At 40.1% G+C, this 24434-nt stretch overlaps 2 protein-coding genes across 2 annotated transcripts in view; both read right to left on the bottom strand.

Annotated features, from left to right (window-relative positions):
* The window catches only part of LOC108100409, a 100836-nt gene that overhangs the window by 59958 nt on the left and 16444 nt on the right, over nt 1-24434 (bottom strand). The gene's annotated exons all lie outside the window — the stretch shown is intronic.
* LOC108100412 (succinate dehydrogenase [ubiquinone] flavoprotein subunit, mitochondrial) lies at nt 20890-23252 on the bottom strand. The gene has a single exon (XM_017204300.2). It carries the CDS (start codon nt 22972-22974, stop codon nt 21022-21024), a length of 1953 nt encoding a protein of 650 aa, XP_017059789.1. The 5' UTR covers nt 22975-23252; the 3' UTR covers nt 20890-21021.

Here is a 24434-nt window from a genome sequence, read left to right on the forward strand (position 1 = left end):
AGCAAAACCAATGAAGTACTTTTTTGCAAATTAAAAGATAACAACTCCCGCCATCAATTGATTTAAATTTGTTTATTTCAGTCAGCACTTTTTATAAAATAATTGCACATGCTAAAGCCTTAAAAACATATTAGGCTGCAATTATTTCCAGCTTATAAAATCAATTTGATTTTATTTTAATCAGATCACAAGTGCATAAAAACATTATCATCGACCGCCAGTTCATTTGAATGCAATTAATTTTTGTTTACGTATCATTTGGCAGGTATTGTCAGTACTCAGAATCTTGTAATTACATTAAAATATTTTGCAAGTAGCAATCCAAATAGTAGGAATTTAAATCAAGTTTAATTAGTCGGCAAACGCATAAATTAATCCTGGAATTTACAATGATTTTGCTCCGAAACCCCACTGTGCGGCCACAAGATGGTTTTCCTTCCTGAAAACCCCAACTCCCAGCGGAGCACACATGGTGAATCTGCTCGAATGCCGAAAACTGGTAAGCAGGACAATACAAATAGTCACAGAAGAACTCGCCCACCCAAAGGCCCTTGCACACACTAACAATTGGCACAAGGTTGCTCCTATTTACACAGCAGGCGGTGGGTGGTGTTCGGTTAAAAGTGAGTGGTGGGCGGTGCAACTAACAAACTGCAATCCTGTCAGGAGCATAACCCACTCATCTCAATTCATTAGGAGCCAAGATAAACTGCCGGTGTCCAAATGAAAGCTCCCCACTCAGACAATAAATCGCCTTGGTGCACAGAGTTGGCATAGAAGCAGATTTGTATCCTTACTGGAAAGTGCATAAGTGCTTTAAAACGATTTTAAATTAAGCTACCTAATAAGGTTTATAAATCACAGCATTGCTTACCATCATTTACTATAGTATATTATTAAATATCTAAACAGCTTTAAAATTGATTAACATTTTTTATTTTAGGAATTAAGGATTTAATACATCAGCAAAAAAAGGATTACAATAAACATATTTAATTATTTCTTTTTTTTACAACTAACAATTTAAGAGATTTTAAATGGATCCGTTGAAATAAATATAATTTATTGTACAAGTACTGACTAAATCTTTCCAAATATTTTTGCATTCATGGGCTTAACAAAAGCTTGAAATTCCATTTGTTCCGCCGCTCGAGCAGTTTGTAATTTGTTTTTATGGCACCCGGCGCTCGTTAAACTTTAACTATTTTTAATTATTTAGTATTTAGATATATTTGCCTGTGCAAATGCCAGGGGAATCATAAAACCCTAACTCGTTTTATTGCCGACTGTGCTTGTGACGCGGATGGTCGAAAGCTCAGTAAATTGCGCCAGTTTAGTTGGAAGTTTTGGCGGGCAACCGGCTGGTAAAGTCATTTACACGCCGCGCTCTTTAAAATTCGATCAACAGTGCGTATGCGCAATGTTAGTCTGTCAATTACAGTCGGCTGTCAAATGTACGAGTCGCGGCAGTCACGAAAATCAATTCCCCCGCCCGCCGGCCGTCGCCTTCAATGGCACTCAATCAATCATAATTAACTTTCGAGCACTTTCACTTGAATCGTTTTTTAAATTGCCTTCCCTTCTGTCGAGCGAATTTTCAAATTCCCGAGCTCCCGACTCAAACTTATGAACCCATCTGAGCTGAAAGGAACTTAGAGCTCGGATCCTTTAAGGGTTCAGAGGCAGGACCTCTGAAAGGGTTGGCATATCATGCGCAAGGCAATAAATCTCCATGTAATAAGATTAAATTAGAACAAATGAGTTCATTTGTTCCGGGGCCAGCTGACGCAGCGCGAAACTCGTTTCAACCGAAGGCTAATGGCCAAGTTCAAGCCTTTGAGGGGCTTTTAACGGCCCGGCCAGTGAGCAGTGCCTGAAATTGGCTCGTGTCACAGGTCATGGCTTAAGCTGCGGGACTCTTTAAGTCGCCTTCGCTTCAGATCAAAGCGAAGCTGGCAGGGAGAAAAACATTCAGCTCCTCTGAGGCGTACTTACTTGACTTTTATTTGACAGATTCCAATTCAATTGATTTTTCGGGGACTCCTCAAATAAGACCACAAAATTTGAATTTATTATAAAAGCAAATAAATGCGAGAATGCAAAGTGGCACTGGTGTCTGGAAAACATTGTTTTCTTAAAGGTTTCTAGCAATCTCTTTGGCAAAGCTTAAATTTCTGTCATGAGCACTGTAAAATAACTGAAACCCTTTTGGCAACTGTTGCTAAGGGAAATATTCGTTCGGAGGATAAGTTGGTGGACGTGTCAACTGCAATGTCGTATAAACTCGCATAAAAATCACTTACAGATTCATAAACTGTCATAAATAAGCCAGTAGAAATATCGACCCTTTTTCAGGCTTCCTTGTGAGTATTTTCCCCGGCAATATTGCCTTGATGGCATTAAGTTACTTAGGTTGTGTGTTAGCCCGCCTATGAATAATACCCATGTGAAAGCAAATTATTGACAACCTGGAAATTCATTGGCATTGCCTAATTTCATTAATTTCATGCGCATTCAACGGCATCTGCAAATTTCACAGCTTGCCAACGTTTCCTATTCCCCAGGGGCGCCACAAAATGAGGCACAATTTAGCTCCCCGCTTTTCTGTGAGATTTATGCCTCTGTGAGTTGGATGGTTAGGCGGCATTCAGAGCCATTTGACCGGAAGTGACAAGTCAGCAAAATTGGCCCACTTACCTTTCAGGGGGGGCGGGGAAGGGAATGTGGTGCTTTTTTCCCCCTCTGACTCCACTGATTGGCTGGGGAACCAAGGCGATACATAATGTATGCCATGGTGCCTGCCTAATCATCCATGGAGCCGAACGGCAAATGTCATACGAGTTATCGAACTGTCCTCCGTGGGTTCGAGGTCCTTGATGTGTTTTGCTTGTCTCCTACTTCAGCATACATTAAGGAATCGATTCATTTCAGTTCGTTTCGGTTCGTTTTGGGGGGCAATAAAAATTGAACATTAGGTCACCGGTTTCCCTTCCCGGATTTCCCTTCCCCTAAACTTATCGTTTACTTTACTTTCTGTGTGTTTTTTGGGGCACGTTTATGATTTTGATTAATGTTCTCCGGTATTCACCCAAATGTTTCTGTCCATCAGCATAATCATAATGTCGTAGCTAATGTTGATTTACATTTAATGTGTTGTGCCCAATTTTTTGTTACATTTTCGTTTACTCATGCACTCTGGCCCCACACCAAAAAGCCACATGTGGATGGATGAATGGGTTTTTAAAGAGCTGGCCTTGCAGTTGGGCCCGGTGGAAGGTTAACCCAACTCCTTGCTGGCGAAAAAATATGCAGAGAAATTTCTGCGATGCTAAAGTATGCGGATAAAATGTTGGCAATGGTTTCCAGCACGAACCGTAAATAAATAATATTCATCTTTTACGCCAGAATCAAAAATATGTAGTTCTCATATGTATGCAAAAATGTTTCATATCTGTAAATTTTTTAAAATAAAGCTAGCACAAGAAAAACTTTGCTGCACAAATATTTTTGGGTGTTAAGACACAAAGATTTTTCTTTAATTTGAAATGCTTTTGAATGGTTTTTTCGTTATTTGCATCAAAAAGTTAAAGTTTATAAATATCAGCAAGTTTAATAAAAGATAAATAATATAATGACTTTCTTTTCTAAGTTAAACTTTTTCCTAAGAACGTAAAAATGTCACCAAGTACGATAATGTTTACTGTTCACTTCCCTTTTTTTTCTGAATTGAATGGGGAGTTTTTCCGGGGCGTGGTTCAGGTTTTCTGCCCTTTATTTCGGCTTCCGTTATGTTTGACACTTGTCCAACGTTGGGCAACTTTTTGTTTTGGCCTCCGCCGGAGTCGCCACCCCCTTCGCTGCCTTCGCTGCCCTCCCTGCCTTCCTTATCCTGCGGGCACGTCGACGTGTCCTCGCGGACAAACACGGCCATTGTTGTGGCATGTCCTGTACGTCCTCGCTGCAAATTGCTGCCGCCGTTGTTTTTTCATATTTCCCGCACTTTTTGCATCGTTCCATTTTTCTTCGTTCCCTTCACTTTTTCTCTTTTTCTTCATCAGTTTTTCCCTCGCTCCCATTTATCCTTGAGGGCACGACAGCTTCGGTAGATGGGGACTTTAATGGGCCAGAGGAGCGCCAGGATCTTAACGACTCGAATCTCACTGTGGGTCGAGTGCAGTTTTAATCCCTTTGAAATGCACCAAACTGCATTTAGCAGTCGATTATTCTCCTAATTGGCCAACTTTCTTAGTCTCTTTCCTAAGCGGGCCACATAAAGTGTTGTCTGAAAACCCAATTACTCCGAATCCTGCTTTAATTCTTATAAAATCCTTTAAGAAATCTATCAAAATGGTTTAAAGGTATGTCGCTTTAAAATAAGATTTAAATTGGTGGCTACAGGTTTTAATTGTGGTTTATTTTTTGCAATTGATAAAAACCTTGAAATAATCTAACAAATAAAAAACCTTTATCTGGAACTCTGTATCGGATATGTTTAAGATTGATTTTTCTTTCGGTGCAGAACCTGTTTGGGATCCTGGGGAAGCCAACCAGCCTGCCTGGTTACCCGTACCGACTCGACGATTAATCAAACAAATCAATAATTCATCAAATCAACGTCAAGGACGACAATCAAGGCGAATCCTGGACGGACCGTCTGTTTGGACCGTCTGGACATGAAAAATCGAATCACTTGCATTTTCACATCAATTTGCTCACTTTATCCTGCCCAGATCCCCGTGCACTGGGGTCGGCAAACATTTGGAATTTGTGCGCACATCCCGAGAGCTCTAATTGTGTGTGGGGGGGTGGGGGAAATCGGAGGAATGTCTGCATCCAGCAGATGCAATCCTTCTTCGTTGGTCTCCCCCACGGAACTCAAGGTACATTGATTGATGAGGCGTAGCCTTATCTTGCGACTGCCACAGGAAAACAAGCCGAAGCATTTACATTTGTTATTTATTTCGCTCTTACTCCATCATCGGGTTAACATGGATTTTCGATTTCATTGACTGCAGTGCAGTCGGCGTTGTAAAAAAATCGAGTCACGAGGTCGGCAATTGAATTTCAAATCATATTTTCAATAACTCTGTGTGTTCAGCGATTCGTTGGCGAAAAATCCCAACTGCAAAAAGTAAAAGTCGCGGTGCGTATCTGAAATCAGGTTTTATGGAAAAGCCATGACTTGACAAAGGGTGAAACCATTTTATGAATTCGTTTCCACGCAAAGCACAGTGGGGATATTACCCCATTTAAGTTGAATTTAAAATACATCCATTTTGTAAATTTAATTTAATGGCAACTCCCGAAAATAAAAGTTGCAGAAAAAGAACTACTTGCATTTTATGAATTTCCTTTTCTTATTTCCTTCCATTTCCTCCGAATTTTCTTTATCCCATTCATAATATCTTTTTTGGCGAAGCGCTTGCTACAAAAGTACACAAAGTCAATTGTGAACTACTCTTCTACTGTAACTACAATATTATCTTTATTCTATTATTCCAATCACAAAACCTTCCACTGTTCTCCGCTGTTTGAGTTCACAAAACGGAACGTGAAAAATGACTTGCGATGTCTGCCAGAAGGCAAAGTTGTGCGCACTGTTATTGCCGCTGATGTTGCACATGCAACTGCAAAGCTGAAAGTTTCCGAAGGAAGGGGCTTAGCGAAATAAAGGGGATTATGGGGAAGGGAAACAGGATACTCGGCACCGCGCGTCACATCGTTAAAGGGTAAAATCAATTCAACGTCAACCTGCGACTTTTGCTTTGTTTACCGGCTTTCCCGTGTTGCAACTACTGATGGTGCTGATGATGATGATGATGATGCTGCTAGGGAAGGTGATGCAGGTGACTGCGACGAGGCCTCTGAGTAAAGCTCTAAAGGCAAGGCCCACGTTTTAGGACCAGTGGCAAAAGCAGAGTTGGTTTCAAGGGGCTTGGGATTAGATAAAGGCTTAACAAAAATATTTAAAGGAAATCCCTGATTTTCAATCAGTTCTAAAAAACTACACTGAATTTCAGTAAATTCTGTATTTACCACAACGTTTATAAGATCCACAATAATAAACGCTTTTTTCGATTCAATATGATATATAAAAATAAATTTCGAATATCTCTGGATCTGTTATTATTTTTTTTTTTAAATTTCTCAGTAGCACGGCGATAAAGTCCTGTTAATATTTGCGAACCTCCTTGGTGGCGCCACCAATGATGATGATGATGCTGCTAGGGAAGGTGATGCAGGTGACTGCGACGAGGCCTCTGAGTAAAGCTCTAAAGGCAAGGCCCACGTTTTAGGACCAGTGGCAAAAGCAGAGTTGGTTTCAAGGGGCTTGGGATTAGATAAAGGCTTAACAAAAATATTTAAAGGAAATCCCTGATTTTCAATCAGTTCTAAAAAACTACACTGAATTTCAGTAAATTCTGTATTTACCACAACGTTTATAAGATCCACAATAATAAACGCTTTTTTCGATTCAATATGATATATAAAAATAAATTTCGAATATCTCTGGATCTGTTATTATTTTTTTTTTTAAATTTCTCAGTAGCACGGCGATAAAGTCCTGTTAATATTTGCGAACCTCCTTGGTGGCGCCACTGGCAACAGATGGCGGCTTGATGCTGACTTGCAAAATGTTTGCAAATTTATGCAACACTCACCTGTTCTGAAGCTGTAAGCTGAATTACGGTAAATACACACAGACACACACACACACACATTTACACGTCGCCCACCCCACACGCACACTCACGCACACAAATACGCGCACTGCCAACATGATTACAGTGAAAACAGAATAAGGACGTACGGACCGCCGGGAGCAAGGATCAATCCGCTTACATAGCGAAGCCAAAGGAAAGAGTTCCCACACTGTAAAAAAAATTGAGCGGGAACTACAAATTCATAGCCAAAAAAACATTGATCCTAATACTACAGTGCAAAAATAATAATTTAAACGTCGAAATGTTTTTGGGTTAATAAAAGGTTGTTTGAATTTTTATTTTAAATAACCCTTTCTGTATATTAATTAAGTAAAATACTACAGCTGAAAAATTTTTTTCTTGTGCATTATGCTGCTACCCGCTCTTCCACCCAACCACCCACTTGGTGGGTGGGTGGCAATGCCTTTCAAGCATCTGTAAAAACTATTATGCAAAGCTATGCAAACGTAAGGCATTGCCTCACCACACTCCCCTTAAATGCGGGCAAAAGAAGCCACAGGAATCCGAGGGAAAGTGGGGAAAAGCTGAAAGAAAAGGCCACGGCGGTTGAAATTTAAATTTCATTATCTTCCTTCGGCAACGCATCGCTGCAGAGCCCATTGAGGAAAGTCAATTCATAACGCTGCACAGTGGAGCTTATGAAAAAAGAAAACAATAAACCTTAAACCATATACATTTTGAAGAGAAATTAACCCAAGACAAAGATATTAACAATATTAAAATCAAAAGAGAAACAAAAGATTTAGTTGAATGAAATACAAATATTTAATGGCATAGTAAGCTTTAAATCTTTTAAAGAACTTAAGAACAGGCGGTTGTTATTTCTTCTGCATCATTACCTTAAATGTCGCCATTTTTGAGTTGCCATGAATATTTCCGAAATGCACACCATATTCACACAAAATCATTTACCACTTAAGTTTTCCCCTCGCTCAAGGACTCTCCAGCAAGAGATGCCACTCAGGCGCTGAGCAGTCCTTCCGAATATCCTTCCATTGTGCACAGCTGTCTGTGAAGAGCTGCGCTCGATACCGCAGTCATTCTTATTATCCTGCCATTCCAGCCGAGCGGGCTGTTGTTGGTAAATACGCCGACCAATTGAAGGCGAGCCCAGGAAAAGGCCTCGATGGCCACTTCAGAAGTCGAACGGCGATTTATGGGCCAGTGGCTTCAAGGGGTTGAAAGGACCCCCCAGGCAGGCCATCTTGGATCCGGCATCGCAGGCTCGGCTCATCCCCTCCCGACTTTCTGGCATTGATTTTCAATTTGTATGGCGGCACGTGAAGTTCTTCCGCTTCATTTGCCATTCTCAGACAAAGTGCCGCTCCGGAGGAAGTTACCTAAGTGAGTAAACACGCGTTCGTCTCGTACATCTCACTTCTTATCCTGGCGACAGTGCTGCCAAGTCGGGTTTTTTTTTCATAATTTTTGGGTACTATTAAGCCAAAACTGGTACTCAGCGTAAGACTAAACTATTTTTTAAAAACATGGTAACACAATTGTTTAAAAATTCCATTCAAAAAAACATTTTTGAAAAATATTAACTGCATCTATCTATATAAAAATAATAGAGTTGCAAACCTAAATATTGGGTATTAATCATGAAGATAATGTGAACATAAAAACAAGTTTACATTTTACAATAATTAAAGTTCCTTTAAAATAATCCTTTACTTTGTCAACACTTACTTATAAATTGGAAAATAAATTATTTATTTTATTATTTATACAAATATTTTCCTTCCCAATGGATGGCAACTCTGCCTAAAGACCGCAACTATCTTGCGATTACTGTTAGCCAGTCAAGCGTTGATTCAAGTTGTAAACCAAATAGCCGACTATAATCCAAAATTCGGAGCACGGAGGATTCGAGTTCAGGTGAAATTGAATTAATTTGGCCGTATCCATTGAAAGGCTCCCTACCACGGAAACTGTTTTTCCGGATACGGAAAACTGCACGCAAAGATCAAGAGGAAGAGGGGGAAATGGTGGCGGGTGTGCCCCGAAAACTATGCAGTGCATTTTTATTTTCACGCTTTTAGCCGTTTTTTTGCACACATAGACAAACGATGGCGGCTTTTAAAACGGCATTCAAGCAAAAGTGTAAACAAATTGCTGAAAAATGCAGGCGCTGTTTACTAAATTTCGACCACAACTAATAGAGTGGAAAACTTGTAAATATAGGAACTATTTTCCAATTGTTTACCGCGAAAAAGTAAGGGAAACCTATTTGCAATGTAATAACATAATGGCAACAAATTTAAAATGATAGCAAATAAAAAATTGAGTAAGTAGATTAAAAGAAAAGTGACGTGAGTACATTATGTAAATTTAAAGTGAAAAAGAACTTCGATATTGTAATTTCGCTGCTGCCGTTGAACCATTTTAATGGGAAATGTAAAGTACACATAAATTGATAATTATATATTGGCTGAACTCCTTTCCTTCCTGACCATTTTCAATCAGCTTTCTGAATCGGTCCGGTGGAAAACTTTTCACAGTTGCCGGGGATCCGCCAATTGTCTGTCACATTCATTCCGGTTTTAATTGGAAACCACATTTAATTTGCCTGCTTTCTTGTTGTTGCCACTGTCGTAGTTACAGATGCGTTGGCATTGGTTATTGTTTCATAAAATATGGAATTTTCGCATTTAATATGTCGCTGATAAATGGATTTCATCGCATGCCCACACACACAAAATAATTATGAAGTGGGCGCGCTTAAGGGGTTATATACCTTTTTCAGAATCAAAAAATCGAAAAAAATTTTATAATTTTTTTTTGATGTACATACTATCAACAATTTTTCTGCAAAATTTTTTAGAGATCGGAGCACTAGAACCTAAGATACAGCCGTTCATAGCGCACGGTGTACAGTGTACCTAATGTCCACCTAAAACTTTAAACGCGATTATCTCGGAATCGCATTTTTGAGAAAAGGTCATTTCGGTGAGCACGATATCTCGGTAACCACTACATCGATCGATTTGAAATTTTGGGGGATTGTTTGTAGATACAATAGCTAGTTCGTGAACGAAGGAATTTTTTTTCGACAAATTTTTCTATTTTTTTGGGGCGAAAAACTAAATTATTAGACCTCGAAAAATCGGTTTTTTTGAAAAAATAGTCACTGTAACTGTAAAAAATTTTTTTTCGTAAAATCCTTCGTTCACGAACTAGGTAACACTATATACTAACGTAGTTTTTTTTCATTTTTTTTTAAGTTGAGCCGTTTTCTTGTTTTCATGCTCACCGCAAGCCTCTAATGAAAAAAGGACTTCTGCGGGAAGGACTATAACTTCCACAATACTCAAAATTTTCACTCGAAATTTTATACGAATTAAGTTAAGGACACGTACTTTGATAAAATTTTTATTGAATTTAAATAAAACAATGGTAACATGCTAAAAAAAATAAATAAAAACCATGTATTTCTCTGGTGAAAAAGGTATATAACCCCTTAAATCGAGTCCCTTCTTTCTACAATTTTGTTTCATTTATACGCTTTAACCAAACCGAAGGTTTTTGCACGATTCTGAAACCATCTGTATATTGCTTATGGCTTCATTTAATTTTTAATTAAATTATTCGACCAAATGGGCGTCAACTTAATGCATCGATGATTACTAATTTGCATTAAAGGCCATTCCAATCAAAGTTGCCTGCATATATAATTATTAAATTTAACTTGTGAAGTAAATAATTATTTTCTTGCTCAACATTATTGAATTTGCATGCCACAGTATAAAAGCGAATTTGCCACATCAATTGGCATATTTAATGTCATGGGAAATCTAATTCTAAATATTGCCCACTAACCAAATAATTAAGATCGATTTATCGTTTTAAGTTTCTTCGCTTAATTAGTTTTTATTTTCCTTTTTAGCTTTTCAGTTTATTGCACATCAATAATTTATTAATAAATGGTAATGCAGACATTTCGAAATGCCGATTCAAAATGTTCTTTTACCTTTGGTTTTAGTTTGCCAACAAAATTCCAGTCACCGAATTCCAGTTCTCAATATTGGCAAAACAAAATACTTTCGATTAATAAAGGAGAAATACTCGGAAGGTCCTTCTGTTTTGGATCCGCTTGGCTGCGAAATCAATTGACAATGAACTTTCTGCCCGAACGACAATTTCAAAATATTTTCGATGCCAACGAAATTTATAAATAGAATTTTTCATCTTTTCCCTTCACTTGCTTTTCATGCTGGAACGAGTTTCGTTCTCGAAGCTAAAAGGCAAAGAGGAAAACAACATCAACTTTTTTCCCCGATAGTTTTCCACTTTCTCATTTCTTTTTTCTCATTTTCCATTGTGGGTCAAGAGCAAGACCTTTCCCCCGCATTCTCCCCTTGCCAGCATCCCTTTTCAGTCTCAATTACGAAACTAAGCACAAATCATTAAACAAAATAATAATTTCCGCAACGGAGGACCGGGGACGAGCGAGGTCGAGTGGGAAACTGACAAATTGCACCACCCACATGGAATGGAATGGGAGGGGATGCCGGGGGTGGTGGTGGTGATGGTGGTGGAGGTGGTGGTGGGGCTCCGGACACACCTAAATCGGATGGGCAGGCCGGTTCCGGCCGAATGTCAAGAACAGGGTCCTAAATTGTCGCAACCTGAATGGCACACTTAGCGAAACTCAAAAACTCTTTAAAAGTAAAACTATACTATACAATTAATCGTAATATAGGAGAGTCCCGTAAAAAATAAATTAGCTACAAATTTATTTCTAACAGAAACACACTGGAGCTAATAATTAAAAATATGGTTTAATTTCAGAAATTCTAAAACACACTACAATATTGTTTTCGAAAAGTTATTCTAATAAAAATTGTGCTTTAAAGATATTTTAACATAAAATATTTGATGATTGAATAACTGATTGATTTACATACATTTTATTTGCCGAAAAAAAATGTTATATGTTACATATTCTTTTAAAATATGAATTCAAAACATCTTTTTCTCCGTGCAGGACCAAAGCACCAGAAGGATGTGATGGGCACTCGGCCCCAGGACCTGTCGTCCACTGTTGACCAGCCTGCTACTTCTTGTGTGTCCTGGGGCAGGACGAGATGCCTGGAGGGGAGCATTAATAATTTAGCCTACTTTTGTGCGCACTTAAGTCCTCTTCCTCTCTGTTTTCCAGTTTCCCCAAGATGTGGCAACGAGGATTTGGAAATTGTCAAATGTGAGAAACGCAGTGCCAGCAAAAGAGCAGTGAAAAATGTGAAAAACTTTCCTAATAATTTGCATACTTTTCGACGCGCCGAGGAAAACTTTCCCGCACGCACGATTTTCGCCATGTACACTGACTTCACTGCCATTTATTCAGCGGCGAAAACCTTCAAGATGGATAGTTTCTTGCAGTCAAGATTATGACAAATAATGATGCATGGTTGGAAAATGTAAGATGACTTATATATTTTTTTATGTTTAATAAATTGTAATATGATATATCAAGTAAGAAACTTTTTACCAACAATTTAATAGAAATAGAAACATAACTAACTCAATGGTTACAGTATTTATATTGTAAATTGGGAACCTTCGCTCTGATTTAAAGATTTAAAACGAAAGGAGTGGCTTAAAGGATAAACAAAAATCCTTGAATCCTACTTATTTGCGCGCTAAATCAATCTCTTTCACTTCAGTGTGCCACTTCTCAGACCGCAGAAATTAGAGCGGGCGAGAGCTTAGAATACATTTTCACACCCTTCGCGAGTGCAAACAAAATTAACGGGCACGCAAAACTTTAAGCAACCAGCTGACACGCCCCCCTCTCTCCATTCCGCCCTCGTTTTCCCCTTCCCCTATCTGTTGTGTTTTCCCCCCATAAAACGCAGTGCAGCACAAAAAGTTGCACGAATGCAAAAACCTTCTGCGAAAATGTCACAAAAAATAGTAGCAGTAGGACGACGGGCGGAGGTTCAAAGCAACCCGGACTCGTAACCGTAACCCGTAACCCGTAGCCCGTAGCCCGTAACCCCCTGTCCGCTTTTCACGCTCCGGACTCCCAAGTCCGGACAGGGACAGCATTTTTACGGCAAAGAGCGCGCTTTTACCCCAACGTTGCCAACGGGCGAATGCCGGCACTCTTTGTCGCCATTCCGCTGCTTTTCCTACTTTCCTCGCTTTTCCCATCCAAACAAAAAAAATACTCAACGAATAACAGGTTGGCACGCTTTAATCGTGCGAGACGACTATAAAATTCCGGGTACTGACTATATTAATAATCACATATTTTGAATTTATTAGGGTGGCTTGTAAAAAACTAATCTAGACGATTAATTGGTTTTCACTAATTGGTGATTTCTAGCAACAATAAAAAATGATGGTTTATTTAGACTTTGATATGCAATTTTCCGGCTCATATACAAACTAAAAAATAGTTTAAAGGCTTTTAAAATATTAAAGAATTATAACGGTAAGTACAGTATATAATATAAAGTGATTCTTTAAATGTTTAGTACACTTTCGATTTAAAGTCCATACATATCCCCTGTGATCTATAAGTACCAAGCACAAAAATGACACAAGAGTCCTCAGCCTTCGTACTATTTTACCCACATTACAGCGGTAACTTAGCCAACTTGCCAGTGGTCAAGACTCGATGGGTGGGCGGTCCTTTTTCAGATGGCATGTGAACCGAAGGACACTGGACTGCAGAAAGGCAGCTTGTTGCTTCTTCCCCGTGGACAAACTGCAATTAGCAATACTTTTCCTTGTCCCAGGCAGATGCGAAAATCTTGAGCACAGTTTGCTGGCTGTCCGGTTGTGTCCCTCGAAAGTTTCGCATTTGGAAGTTGTTGGAAATAATGAACAAGGACGCAGTATTTGATGGTGCTTAAGAAGTTCCCAAAACAACTTTGTTCGGAGTTGAAATGTGAGCCCGAAAAGGTTCGATCTTCCAGCATGGGGAATCAAAGTTTCATAAAAGTTGTTAAAGAAGATAAACAAATAAAAAAGTATTATGGGTTTCTTAAATAAGAAAGGTATTAAAATGAATTTAATTTATGAAGTTGCACAAATAGTTATTTTATACTTTAATTATTTACTACATTTAATGGAAGTAAGTGAACTCACTCTTGATAATTCTATACAAAACTTTAAAATGTTTATTAACTAGTTTGCATTTCATATTAGCATATTATTGAAAATATTTTAAAAACACTCAATTCTACAATCAGAGAGAGCGGAAATATTTAATTTAAATTCCAGCCAGCAATTACGACCCATGCTGATCCGTGTCCGACCTCCCAGGAGTATCCTAAAAATATGGCTCGAATTCCGTGCCCAGCAAAGCCAAACAAATACCCAATTAATTAGTTGGGGCCCACAGACTTGGTCATCGTGTTTTGGTTTTCAACTTTTATTTCGTTTCAAGCAGCCACAGAAATATTCGACTACAACTTTGAGAATAAATTTGCTTCGCGTCGCTGGTGCTCCTGAAAATTTCTAATGCGAGAATTTTCCCCTCGGCTTTCTGTGAAAATTATACATCCACCTAAATATATATGCACACACCCGTATAGTTTGTTGTTGCTGCTGCGGTTGAGCTGGGTAAATAAAACGGAAAACAAATGAATATAAATGTGAAACAAACCAAGTCCAAAGGAAAAAAAAAGGAGTCCGATGCAGGGAGAGCGAAATGAAATTGCAACGGAATTTAGTTGTCCAATGCACAGAAAATATTAAAACTTGTTTTATCCAGAGTTTATAACCAAAAGTAATTAATGGCAAATAATCTAGAAACTTTATAGAGTAAAACTAGGTGAAATTCAAACTCTGGATAAAGTCTTAACCCTTTAAAGAAATTCGTAAGGAATAGATTTTTGTTTACTGTGTGGAGCTTCTGGATGCTTTTCAGTGCGCCATCCTTGTTTTGAGTTTTTCCTTCTCATATTTGCTGCCACCGAGTGGAAAACAAAGGAAAAGAGCAAGGCGAGTGACCATTAATGGAAATCTGCTCAAAGAAATTTCGCATTGCAGAGTGGGTGTTGTAATAAGGGAACTCCGCTCTGGAGAAAACAGGTCGACAGACAGCAGGGCAAAACTTCAATTCCAAAATCGAGTTTTGTGTGCACAATGTGCTCGCATTACTCATGCGCCCCGTTGGCCAGCACGTAATATTCGAAAGTGCGCAAGAAAACAGAACGGCAGAGTGGAAAAACAGCTCCTGCCTTTGCTTTTCCTTCTGTGCCTTTGCCTTTGCCGGTGCCGTAATAAAATGATAAATGAGTACGTGCACTCCAAGCTAAACGTATTTTAATTTGAAAAACGGAAGCAAACTCTGCTGCAGGAAGTACAATGTGGGAAACAAAAAATAATCTCGAATGGCTGGCAAGGGCCTGCTCATTTTTCTTGTTTGCCTTAATTATGCATTCCCAGCTAGAGAGCACCGAGTTGATTCCTTTACCTACGAGGTATTCCAGCCTAAACAACGTGTATATACCCGGTACTTCAGAGATAAAATGCTATTTTGTGCTTCTGGGAACCCTCGTTTTACTCGTATTTTACAAAAAATTACAAATGTTTTCCACATTTTGAATACGAACTAAAACCAAATGCAAGTGCATTGAAAATATTTACCGAAATGGAAGCTATTTATTCTCCTTTATCGACTTTAAATTAACCTCCAAAGCAATTAACCTAATAGTCAAATATTTTTAAAAATATTTTTAAAATAGCATACGTTTTAGTTAAGAGGTATTTTTGATGCAAACAAGCTACTCATTTTTTCTGTTGGCATTCAGTGTTTTTATTCCGCATTTATGGTGCCGGGCAACTTCTGGTCGAGTTACTCGACTCCGGCTTTCCTCGATGTTTTTCCGAGCTGAGCAGCAAGTGGCAAGGGACTGGTCGACAATGTTTGTTTATGCAAAACTCATTTGACTCCCGAGAGCAAGGCAAACGCAATGTATTTCCAATAGTGCCAACTCGGTGTGCGAGTGCAATCATCTGCACTTTCCCCAGCACTTTCTCTCGTCACCGGTCCCCAGAACATTTGCACAAGCAAAATGTTGTCGGAGACACGGATGAGTCCCAGATGGGAAGGCCTATTCAAATTTTCCACCCGCTCCCCCCGAGCATTTCCCACCGAACGCACCCCCCCTTTTCCGACTTCTGAGCCGAGTAAACTGTCTGCCTGTCAACACGTTCGACCGAGTATCGACATTAAATTCCTGATTGGCAGTCGATATAACTACAGAAATGCCTTGCAGCTGGGAAATGCTTCATTTTTGCTCTCAGCTTGCGGTCAGAAATAATAAGGCATTTATAAGCTAAACCAATGCTGATGGTCTTTTTACAAAGTGGCGAGGACATTTTTCGAATTTCTGAATATTGCATAAATCAGTTATGTGGGTAACGTAGAACTGTGGTCTTGGTTTGCCAATTTGCACTTTAAATGTAGTTTACTTATAAGATTGTAATAAATGTAAATGTGACATCATTTTCAAGATATTTATATTCTACCTTTATAAAGGTAAATGTAAATAAAGCACATCTTTAGGTAAATTTTTTTAAAGGTTCCTAACTTTAAATAGCTCTTAATACTTTAAAGAATTTTTGTAGAATTAAATGTTTATCTTCAAAATGTGAAGATATTTTAAAAACCACCAAATTCTACTTACGATATTGAAGTCCCATCGTACGTCACCTGGCAAATGCACAAACTCAATTGCAGTTGCATACTTTCATGCAGAAGGCTTATGGAAATAACATTATTTTTCGATGTCATGCTTTTAGGCGACTGCAAAAAATATACATTTTCCATTTGTTTGTCTCAAAAACAGGCACTCAATTCGCTTTAGATTCCACCATCAATTTACCGGAAAACATGTGTAAGTACCCAGATACAAGCTGGAAATTCAATTTTCCGCACATTTTTGGTGCACGAGCCTGCGTTTTCCCGCATTTTAAACATTGCCCGGACCGGAACTCACCTGCAAGTAAATAAATGGAAATAGAAATGAATTTCATTTTTAGAGAGAGCGAGTATAATTTATTAATAAATCAAATTTTATGCAACCAAAAGTTTTTGGGCGGGTGTCTGTGTGTGTCGAACAAACACCAAACTCAAAACCCAAATCCAAAAACCATTACCGAAAACAAAACCGAGCCAGGACCAAAACAGCAGAATAGATCGGGTCGGCATGCAGTTTGGCACGGCCGGAATAGTTGGCTGCCAAAGTGGTCAAAATGGACAGTCGGAATTGTAGGCATTTGGACATTGCCTTTGACTCGGTTTTCCCCGGGGGCAGTTCTAATGGAAATTATGGAGCTCCTGCTGCCTCCAAACGAGCAGATGATTGAGTCAAAGGCATGAAAAGCAACATATAAATGATGGGCCACCCGAACGCTTGGGGCCATGGAGCAGATACATGTATCTCCGCTCGCAGGTCTTTGGCAAATCCTTCAAATGCCAAGTCCAATAACTCAGTAGGAAGCAGTCAAAAACACTAAGAAAAAGCAGATAAACTGGAAGAAATACACCTTAAAAATTATTTACTTGTATAACAAGTAAGACATAAAAAAAGTTTACCTTAAACAAATTAAATCTTTATTAATAAATTTTTATTTATTTAAGCATCAACATTTTCTAAACATACAAATCATGTAAACATGTTAGTAAAAAAATTAAAAAATATATTTTTTTACCGCAGCTAAGAAAACTTCTAAATAACTTTAGAAAATTTAGAAAAATCATTTTTTTTTTTTACTATTCCAATTATAATTTACTACTAAATTGTATCATATTTTTTCTGTTTAATTCATATGACGATAAAAACCATAAAAAAAGAATACAAGTTTGGCAAGTTGCTTTAGCTTGTGTTTTCATTTTCTTCGACTTGAAAATGTATTTTCCGAGTGCCTTTGTACGCATTGCGTTCAATTTTCGTTTCCTATTTTCCTGCGGGGCTAGTGCACTGCACTCGTTGACTGGGTAAAAGCTTTAACTGAAACATTTTGTTTTGTTTTCCGATGAAGTGCAGAATCAACTTCGAGAGTTTCGACAAACTTTCCATCCACTGCAGCGTATGGAAGCCAAAAGACAAGGAAAGTGCAAAAGGCAGAACAGCAAAAAGGAGATACTGGAGTCCCACTAGATAGATTTCCCCAGGCAGTCACTTCAAAATGTATTATAAAATATCAAATTTTAAATAAATACATTTGGAGTGCAGTCAAATATCGAGCAAGGCATTAAAGTTTGAATGAGAAAAGAAAAATCACGTTCTTATTAAAAAACCACATGGCAACAAAACTTTGATCATTTTATTGTATGTAAAAGTTTTCATCTTTGGAGGAAGTTTGTTTGAAATTTATTAAATAAAAAATACAACAATTCCCACAACTGAATATATATTGAGCAAGAAAAATTTGCAAAGAATACTTCCCTCACTCTTCTATGCTTTCGTTTTCGCATTATGATTTAATATAGGGCTTCAGTTGAACTATTTAGAACTAGAACTTCCACAAAGTACCTCAAACTTTCCCCCAATACGAAGGCAGCAAAAATAAAGTTTTACGTTGAAACGATATCAACAAAGTTGTGGGGACACTTTTAAGTTTTGCACCCACGCGATTAAATGCTTTGTATACTTTTTAAGAAGCCAATTAAGATGCGTTCTCTTATTATATAGCTCTCAAAAAAGTTCGGCAGAGTTCGTCGTGTAAGTTATGGTAATTTAGATGTATAAGGTAATGGCTTGTGAGAACAAGCACCATCAACAAAAAAGGCCGTCATGAGGCACAGATATAATAATATGGCCGAAAAGGTTGTCCACAGATTTCCCTTCCATTAAGCCCGGTCTGAAATAAATAAATTCAAAATCCCCAGCAAAAAAAAAAATCATTTTATCCAGTGACCAGGAATCCTCGTTAGGCCCGTTGTAACCAACATTTGTTGCCGCAGGAAAGTTGAATCGAGCAAACTATTTTTTATGGCCAAGACTGGGCGGGAAATCATGTAGCATGTGCTGAAGGGGGCGGGAAAATGGGAAATGCTAAACGGGGAGGATGGAGAATGGACGGGGGGGTGGCATCATAAAAATAAATGAAAAGGTCACTTTGTATTGGTTGTGGGACAATTTAACACAGGCAAATGTGTATGCAACTGTAATTTTTCTGTCGGTGGCAGCCGTCCAGCAGCAAAACCATATGAAATAGCAACAATTGTAACAACACGCTGGCACACGAAATACATACCAAATAGTTGGGGCATGTCCTTGGTGTTTCTGGGAGGTGGGAGGAAGGGATTTCGGGGGTGTCCTGATGTCCTGGCAAAGTATTCGTGTGGCTCTGTTGTGCTGGCCTTTCATTTGCCGTCCCACAGAGGCTCGCACCAAAGCACCAACACACCCACACACAGAAACATTTACTCATAAGCCCTAACAAGCGCCATTATTATTGGACCCACACACACACACACACCCCGGCAATTTCCCATTTTCCACGCACACACATGCGGCCAAATGAACATGTTAAGTTTTCAACAGCTATAAATTATTTCTTTACCAGGCGCACTCGGCTTTTTCTCTATGCTAAATGCCCCTAAATGAAAATAATTTATTGTGGTCATTAGGGGAGCTCCTCCCATCGGATCCTCCTTTGAACATTCCTCGCACAACCTACAACTTATTCCTGTGTCGGGTAATTATTTACACTCAGACATCGGCAACAGTCGCACGATAACAGAATCGCCAATCGAGCTGCACCGATAAACATCTGGTGCTAATCCCCGTTTTAAGTGTTTTGTGGTGGCAACTGTACTTCTCGATCAACTGTTCTAGTTTAATTTTGATTCACATCATATTTTAAATGACTAGAAATTATGTCACCCACATTATGAAGAAGAATTCTTGACATTTTCCTTAATTAATATATTAATAAATTATACAACATAATATTATATAAAATATTAATTTTTTAAATATATGTTTAAAATTATTTTAAAAAATTTAGCTATGCCATGGTTATTGACTTTACTTTCACTTCAAACAATTTTTTTTAATGTCTTTTATATTACGATCATAAAATGCTTCGCCTTCAGTATCATTTGGTTTGTACGCCAAATCACATTAAAAGAAACCCCTTCACAAAAAGTAAAAGTTAGCTAAGAGAACTATTTATATTTTGGAAAAATGCTCTCGCAGATGCTTTTACTCCTACTGTTTTCCAAGCCCATCGTGGAAATCGGAAAGTCCTTGGTTTCCGAAAAGCAGAGATGTTCGGAGGTCTGTCCACGCTTTTCCGTTTTGGTTCTCAATAAAGCGGATCCTGGGGAGTCCCGTTTGATAGGCGGAAACGGAAATGAAACCATCACCCAGATCACTGAGAAAAATTGGAAGCAGTTGTTGACCGGCGAATGGCTATTGCTAATCTGTCAGAAAAAGGAATCCAAATGCAGGGAGCTAAAAATGCAATTTATCGAACTGGCGACCATTACAAGAGGCTGTCTCGACGTTGGATTCGCATTTGTGGATATGGTCGAGCGCTCCACTCTGCCAAGAAGATTCTCTGTCTTCACTAGGGAGACCATCTATCATGTTTTGGATGGAGAGTTTCGAAGTCTGAACCCCAAACAGGACTCCAACTCCTTGCGAAATCTCCTTTGTTGGCGCGAATGGGAGGAGATCTCCCCTTTGCCATTTTGGCAACATCCCACGGCTCCACTTATCCGATTGAAGGTATTCGCTTTAAGGATTGTCTTGAAGGTCTGGGATTCGGGTATCACTGGTTACCACTTTCAGACGGCCAACTACTGTTGCACATTCTTTTTTGCCACCGTTTTTTACGCCAGTTTGTGGATGATCTACTTCTTGTGCGGTTTTATCAGAAACTTTTTCCAGAAACGTTCGCCGCTCGATTTTCATGATGGATATGGGGACGAATTTAAGAAACAGGAAAAACAAGGACTTTCTTCACTAATTCAAACAACCATTCATGGAAAATAACAACCAATTATCCCATTCCTTTAAAACAAATGTATACCAAACAAAATAAAATAATTTTACACTATCAGATCAAAAATTTTGGGTTAATCATAAAATAAAAAGAATAATACCTTAAGCCTTACTAATCATGCTTGTTATATTTTTTAATAATAAAACAGTAATAATTATTAACTCACAAAAACCAGAACTAGATATTTAATGCTGAGGTAAGTACATACTAGTTTTATTAATGTTCTTAAAGTAGTAGGAAATATCAGACATATTATTTTGCATTATAAATTTTAGTGTTGATTAATCCACAAATGTTAAAGTAAACCTAATCGAATTCAGTATGTTCGTGGAGCTGGTGGAATGGTGGCCACCGAGTCGTCTAAAGTGTCGTCTATCACCGGTCGATATTTGACCGAGGCGCATCCCTTGCCTCCGAGGACAAAGGTCAAGGTGTGTTTGCGCCAGTGATTCTCGATGGGCTTCTTTTCCTGTCCCTCCATCGGAGCTCCGTAGTCCAGTTCGTCCAGGCGCGTCTTGAAATCCTCGCGAGAATGCGATCCCCTCGACTCCTTGCGATTCTCCATGGCCGTGATTATGTGCACCGCATTCGCCAGCATATTCTGCAGTTCCAAAGTCTCGATAAGATCTGTGTTCCAAACGAGCGTGCGATCGGTGACCTTGATGTCCTTGAACTGCTCGTGCAACTCGGCGATTTTCAGCAGTCCCTCCTTGAGGAGTTTTCCCTCCCGGAAAACAGCCGCATGTTTGGTCATCGTCCTCTGAAGTTCCAGCCTCAAAACGGAAGTCGGCGTGCAACCATTTGCATTTCGCAGGCATTTGAAATTATCCAGCGACTTGTCCGTCGCCTTGTCTTCCACGCAGGGCGTCTCATCCCCCGGACAACTATTTTCGGCAATGTCCGAGGCACAAACCCTGCCGAAGATTATCAAATCCAAAAGGGAGTTGGCTCCCAATCGGTTGGCGCCATGAACCGAGGCACAGGATGTTTCTCCGCAGGAGTAGAGTCCTTTGACCACCTGCTCCTTTCCATTCTCGTCCATGGTGACCACACGTCCTCTGTAGTCCGTTGGTATCCCACCCATGATGTAGTGCACCGTGGGCAGAACCGGCACTGGCTCCTTGGTCACATCCACTTTGGCGAAAATCTTGGCAGTGGCGAGAATACCCGGCAATCGCGTCTTGATAATCTTGGGATCGATGTGATGGAGTTGCAGGTGCACATGATCCTTGAGGGGACCACAGCCATTGCCGGCCAGGACCTCCATGGTCATGGCTCGAGCCACCACATCCCTGGAAGCCAAGTCCTTGGCCTTGGGGGCGTATCGTTCCATGAACCGCTCTCCCTTGGAATTCAGGAAGAAGCCTCCCTCTCCGCGAACTCCCTCGGTGATCAGACAGCCTGCTCCGTAAATGCCCGTCGGGTGGAACTGCACGAACTCCATGTCCATGAGGGGGAGCTCCTGCCGGGAGACCCAAGCGTTGCCATCACCCGTACACGTGTGTCCCGCGGTGGTGGAGAAGTAAACCCGGCCACAACCGCCGGCGGCAACCACTGTGTTCTTGGCCAGGAAACGATGTAAGGTGCCATCGTCCAGCTTCCAGGCCAAGCAGCCCACGCAACTGCCCTCCGACATGATCAAATCGAGGACGAAGTAGTCCACAAAGTAGTGGCATTTATCGCAGTGCTTCAGCGTTTGTCCGTAGAGCGTGTGGATGAGAGCGTGACCCGTGCGATCTGCGCATGAGCACGCCCTCCGCGCCACTCCCCCCTTTCCGTAGTCCAAGGTCTGCCCGCCGAAAGGTCGCTGGTAGATCTTGCCGTCCGGGTTCCGCGAGAAGGGCATTCCGTACGAGTCCAGCTCGTAGATCGCCTTCTCCGCCTCGCGGCACATGTAGTGTATGGCGTTCTGATCGCCCAGCCAGTCGCTGCCCTTCACCGTATCGTAAAAGTGGTACTTCCAGTCGTCCTTGTCCATGTTCGAGAGCGCCGCATTCACACCGCCCTGGGCGGCGACCGTGTGGGATCGGGTGGGAAAGAGCTTGGAGATCATCGCCGTCTTGAAACCCTTCTCCGCCAGTCCGAAACCCGCCCGCATTCCCGCTCCGCCGGCTCCGATCACAATGGCATCGTACTTGTGATCGGTCAAGGCGTACTCGTCCTTGCAGCAGCAGTTTCTCACGCAGGATGCTCTTCCGAAGAGCCCAGCTGGACGGAGGAGGCCTCTGGTGACAGGGTGTAGTGTCCGCTTCACAAAAAACCGATTCATTTTCCGCGGCGGTTTTACAACACCTTATAAAATTGAGTTTTGCGCTGTTTAGTTCACAGTGTATTGGAGTTTGGATAGAAAACACAAAGACTATGAGACTATCATAAACGAAGAAACGAGAAAAGTTTAAACAAGTTCTTTTATTTTATATTTAAAACATTTCTTAAATCTTCAGTAAACATTCCACTAAAGTGATTTCATTCCATTGGGAATGTTTCATACATAATTTTTAAGGAAAGGGCCACTACTAACACATCCTAAAAGAAATTTATACTGAATACAAAATTCACCACTGTCTTAAAAACATCTTTCTGTAAGTTTAGTAAGTAAATGAATATAATTTCAAAGGCAGTTATTCTTTAAAAAAAAATGATATTGAAAACCACTAATTGACCAGGAAGCTTGAATTCTATTTTCAAAGTCAAATCAGCAATCCCACTCCCAACTTTTTGCGGACTTGTTTTCCTCATTCGCTGTTTGTGGAGTCACGCCATTTTCAAGTTTGGAGCTCGTTAAAGCTGGAAATTTCCACGAAAATCCTGCTGCGGCTTTGAAGGGCCAGAAGTAGACGAGCGGCAAACGGGCCGAGATGATACAAAATGGTCAAGATGGCACAAAAGCAAACACGGAGAGATCGGACCGGGCAAACATACTTAAGCGCAGCGAAAACAGCAGAAAACGAGCGATATGTAAATGAGTTTTGGGTTTTGGGTCTGCGCTTGGGTCTGAGTTTGGGTATGAGTTTGGGTTTGGGTATGGGTTTGGGTTTGTGTTCGAGCAAACAGACTAGAAAGGGGCGAACCGATGGGCGGAAAGCCAAGAATGGCGAACGAAAGACTTCGGACACGAACTCGAACGCTGGGTTTGCTCTGGGTTCATCGATATCGTCTGCGGGATTTTCCCGCCGGCTAATTGCGCTCAAAGGACATGCATATTTGCCAGGATCCTGTGTAAACCGAGTGCCTGCCCCGTTTTCTTCCTTTTCGGTTTTAGTTATATATATTTTATTTTATTTTTTGCCTGCTCGACGTTCGCACTCTCGCGTGTTTGTTTTATGAGTTTACAACCTCAGCCTAATTGAGGCGGGGAAATTCGCTTAGGCGGCCATAAAATCGAATTGTTTGCAAACACACAAGCAGAAAGGATTGGCCATAAAGCGTCTACAATGCCGTGCGGTGAATATTTAGGGCAAGGACGATCTCCAGAAAAAGGATTGAGGATCGCGGAGGTTTGGACCGCATTTCCGCGTACTCCTTCTGCCGGATTCTTAATGAAAGTGTGCGGCACCTTTAATGAATGACCAACATCTATAATAGGTAGCCAGACATCCGTCACGGGTGCGACAACTACATGGCGATCCATTCGATTCACTTGTCTATCGGCCAGATACATTTCTCCATTAGCCAGCCCTTTTGGCCTCCCCTCCATTTTCATCTGCGTTGATTTTATTGAGTTCCCTG

This window comes from Drosophila ficusphila, unplaced genomic scaffold, assembly GCF_018152265.1.
Source record: "Drosophila ficusphila isolate 14025-0441.05 unplaced genomic scaffold, ASM1815226v1 contig_286, whole genome shotgun sequence".
In the NCBI taxonomy this organism is placed as follows: domain Eukaryota; kingdom Metazoa; phylum Arthropoda; class Insecta; order Diptera; family Drosophilidae; genus Drosophila; species Drosophila ficusphila.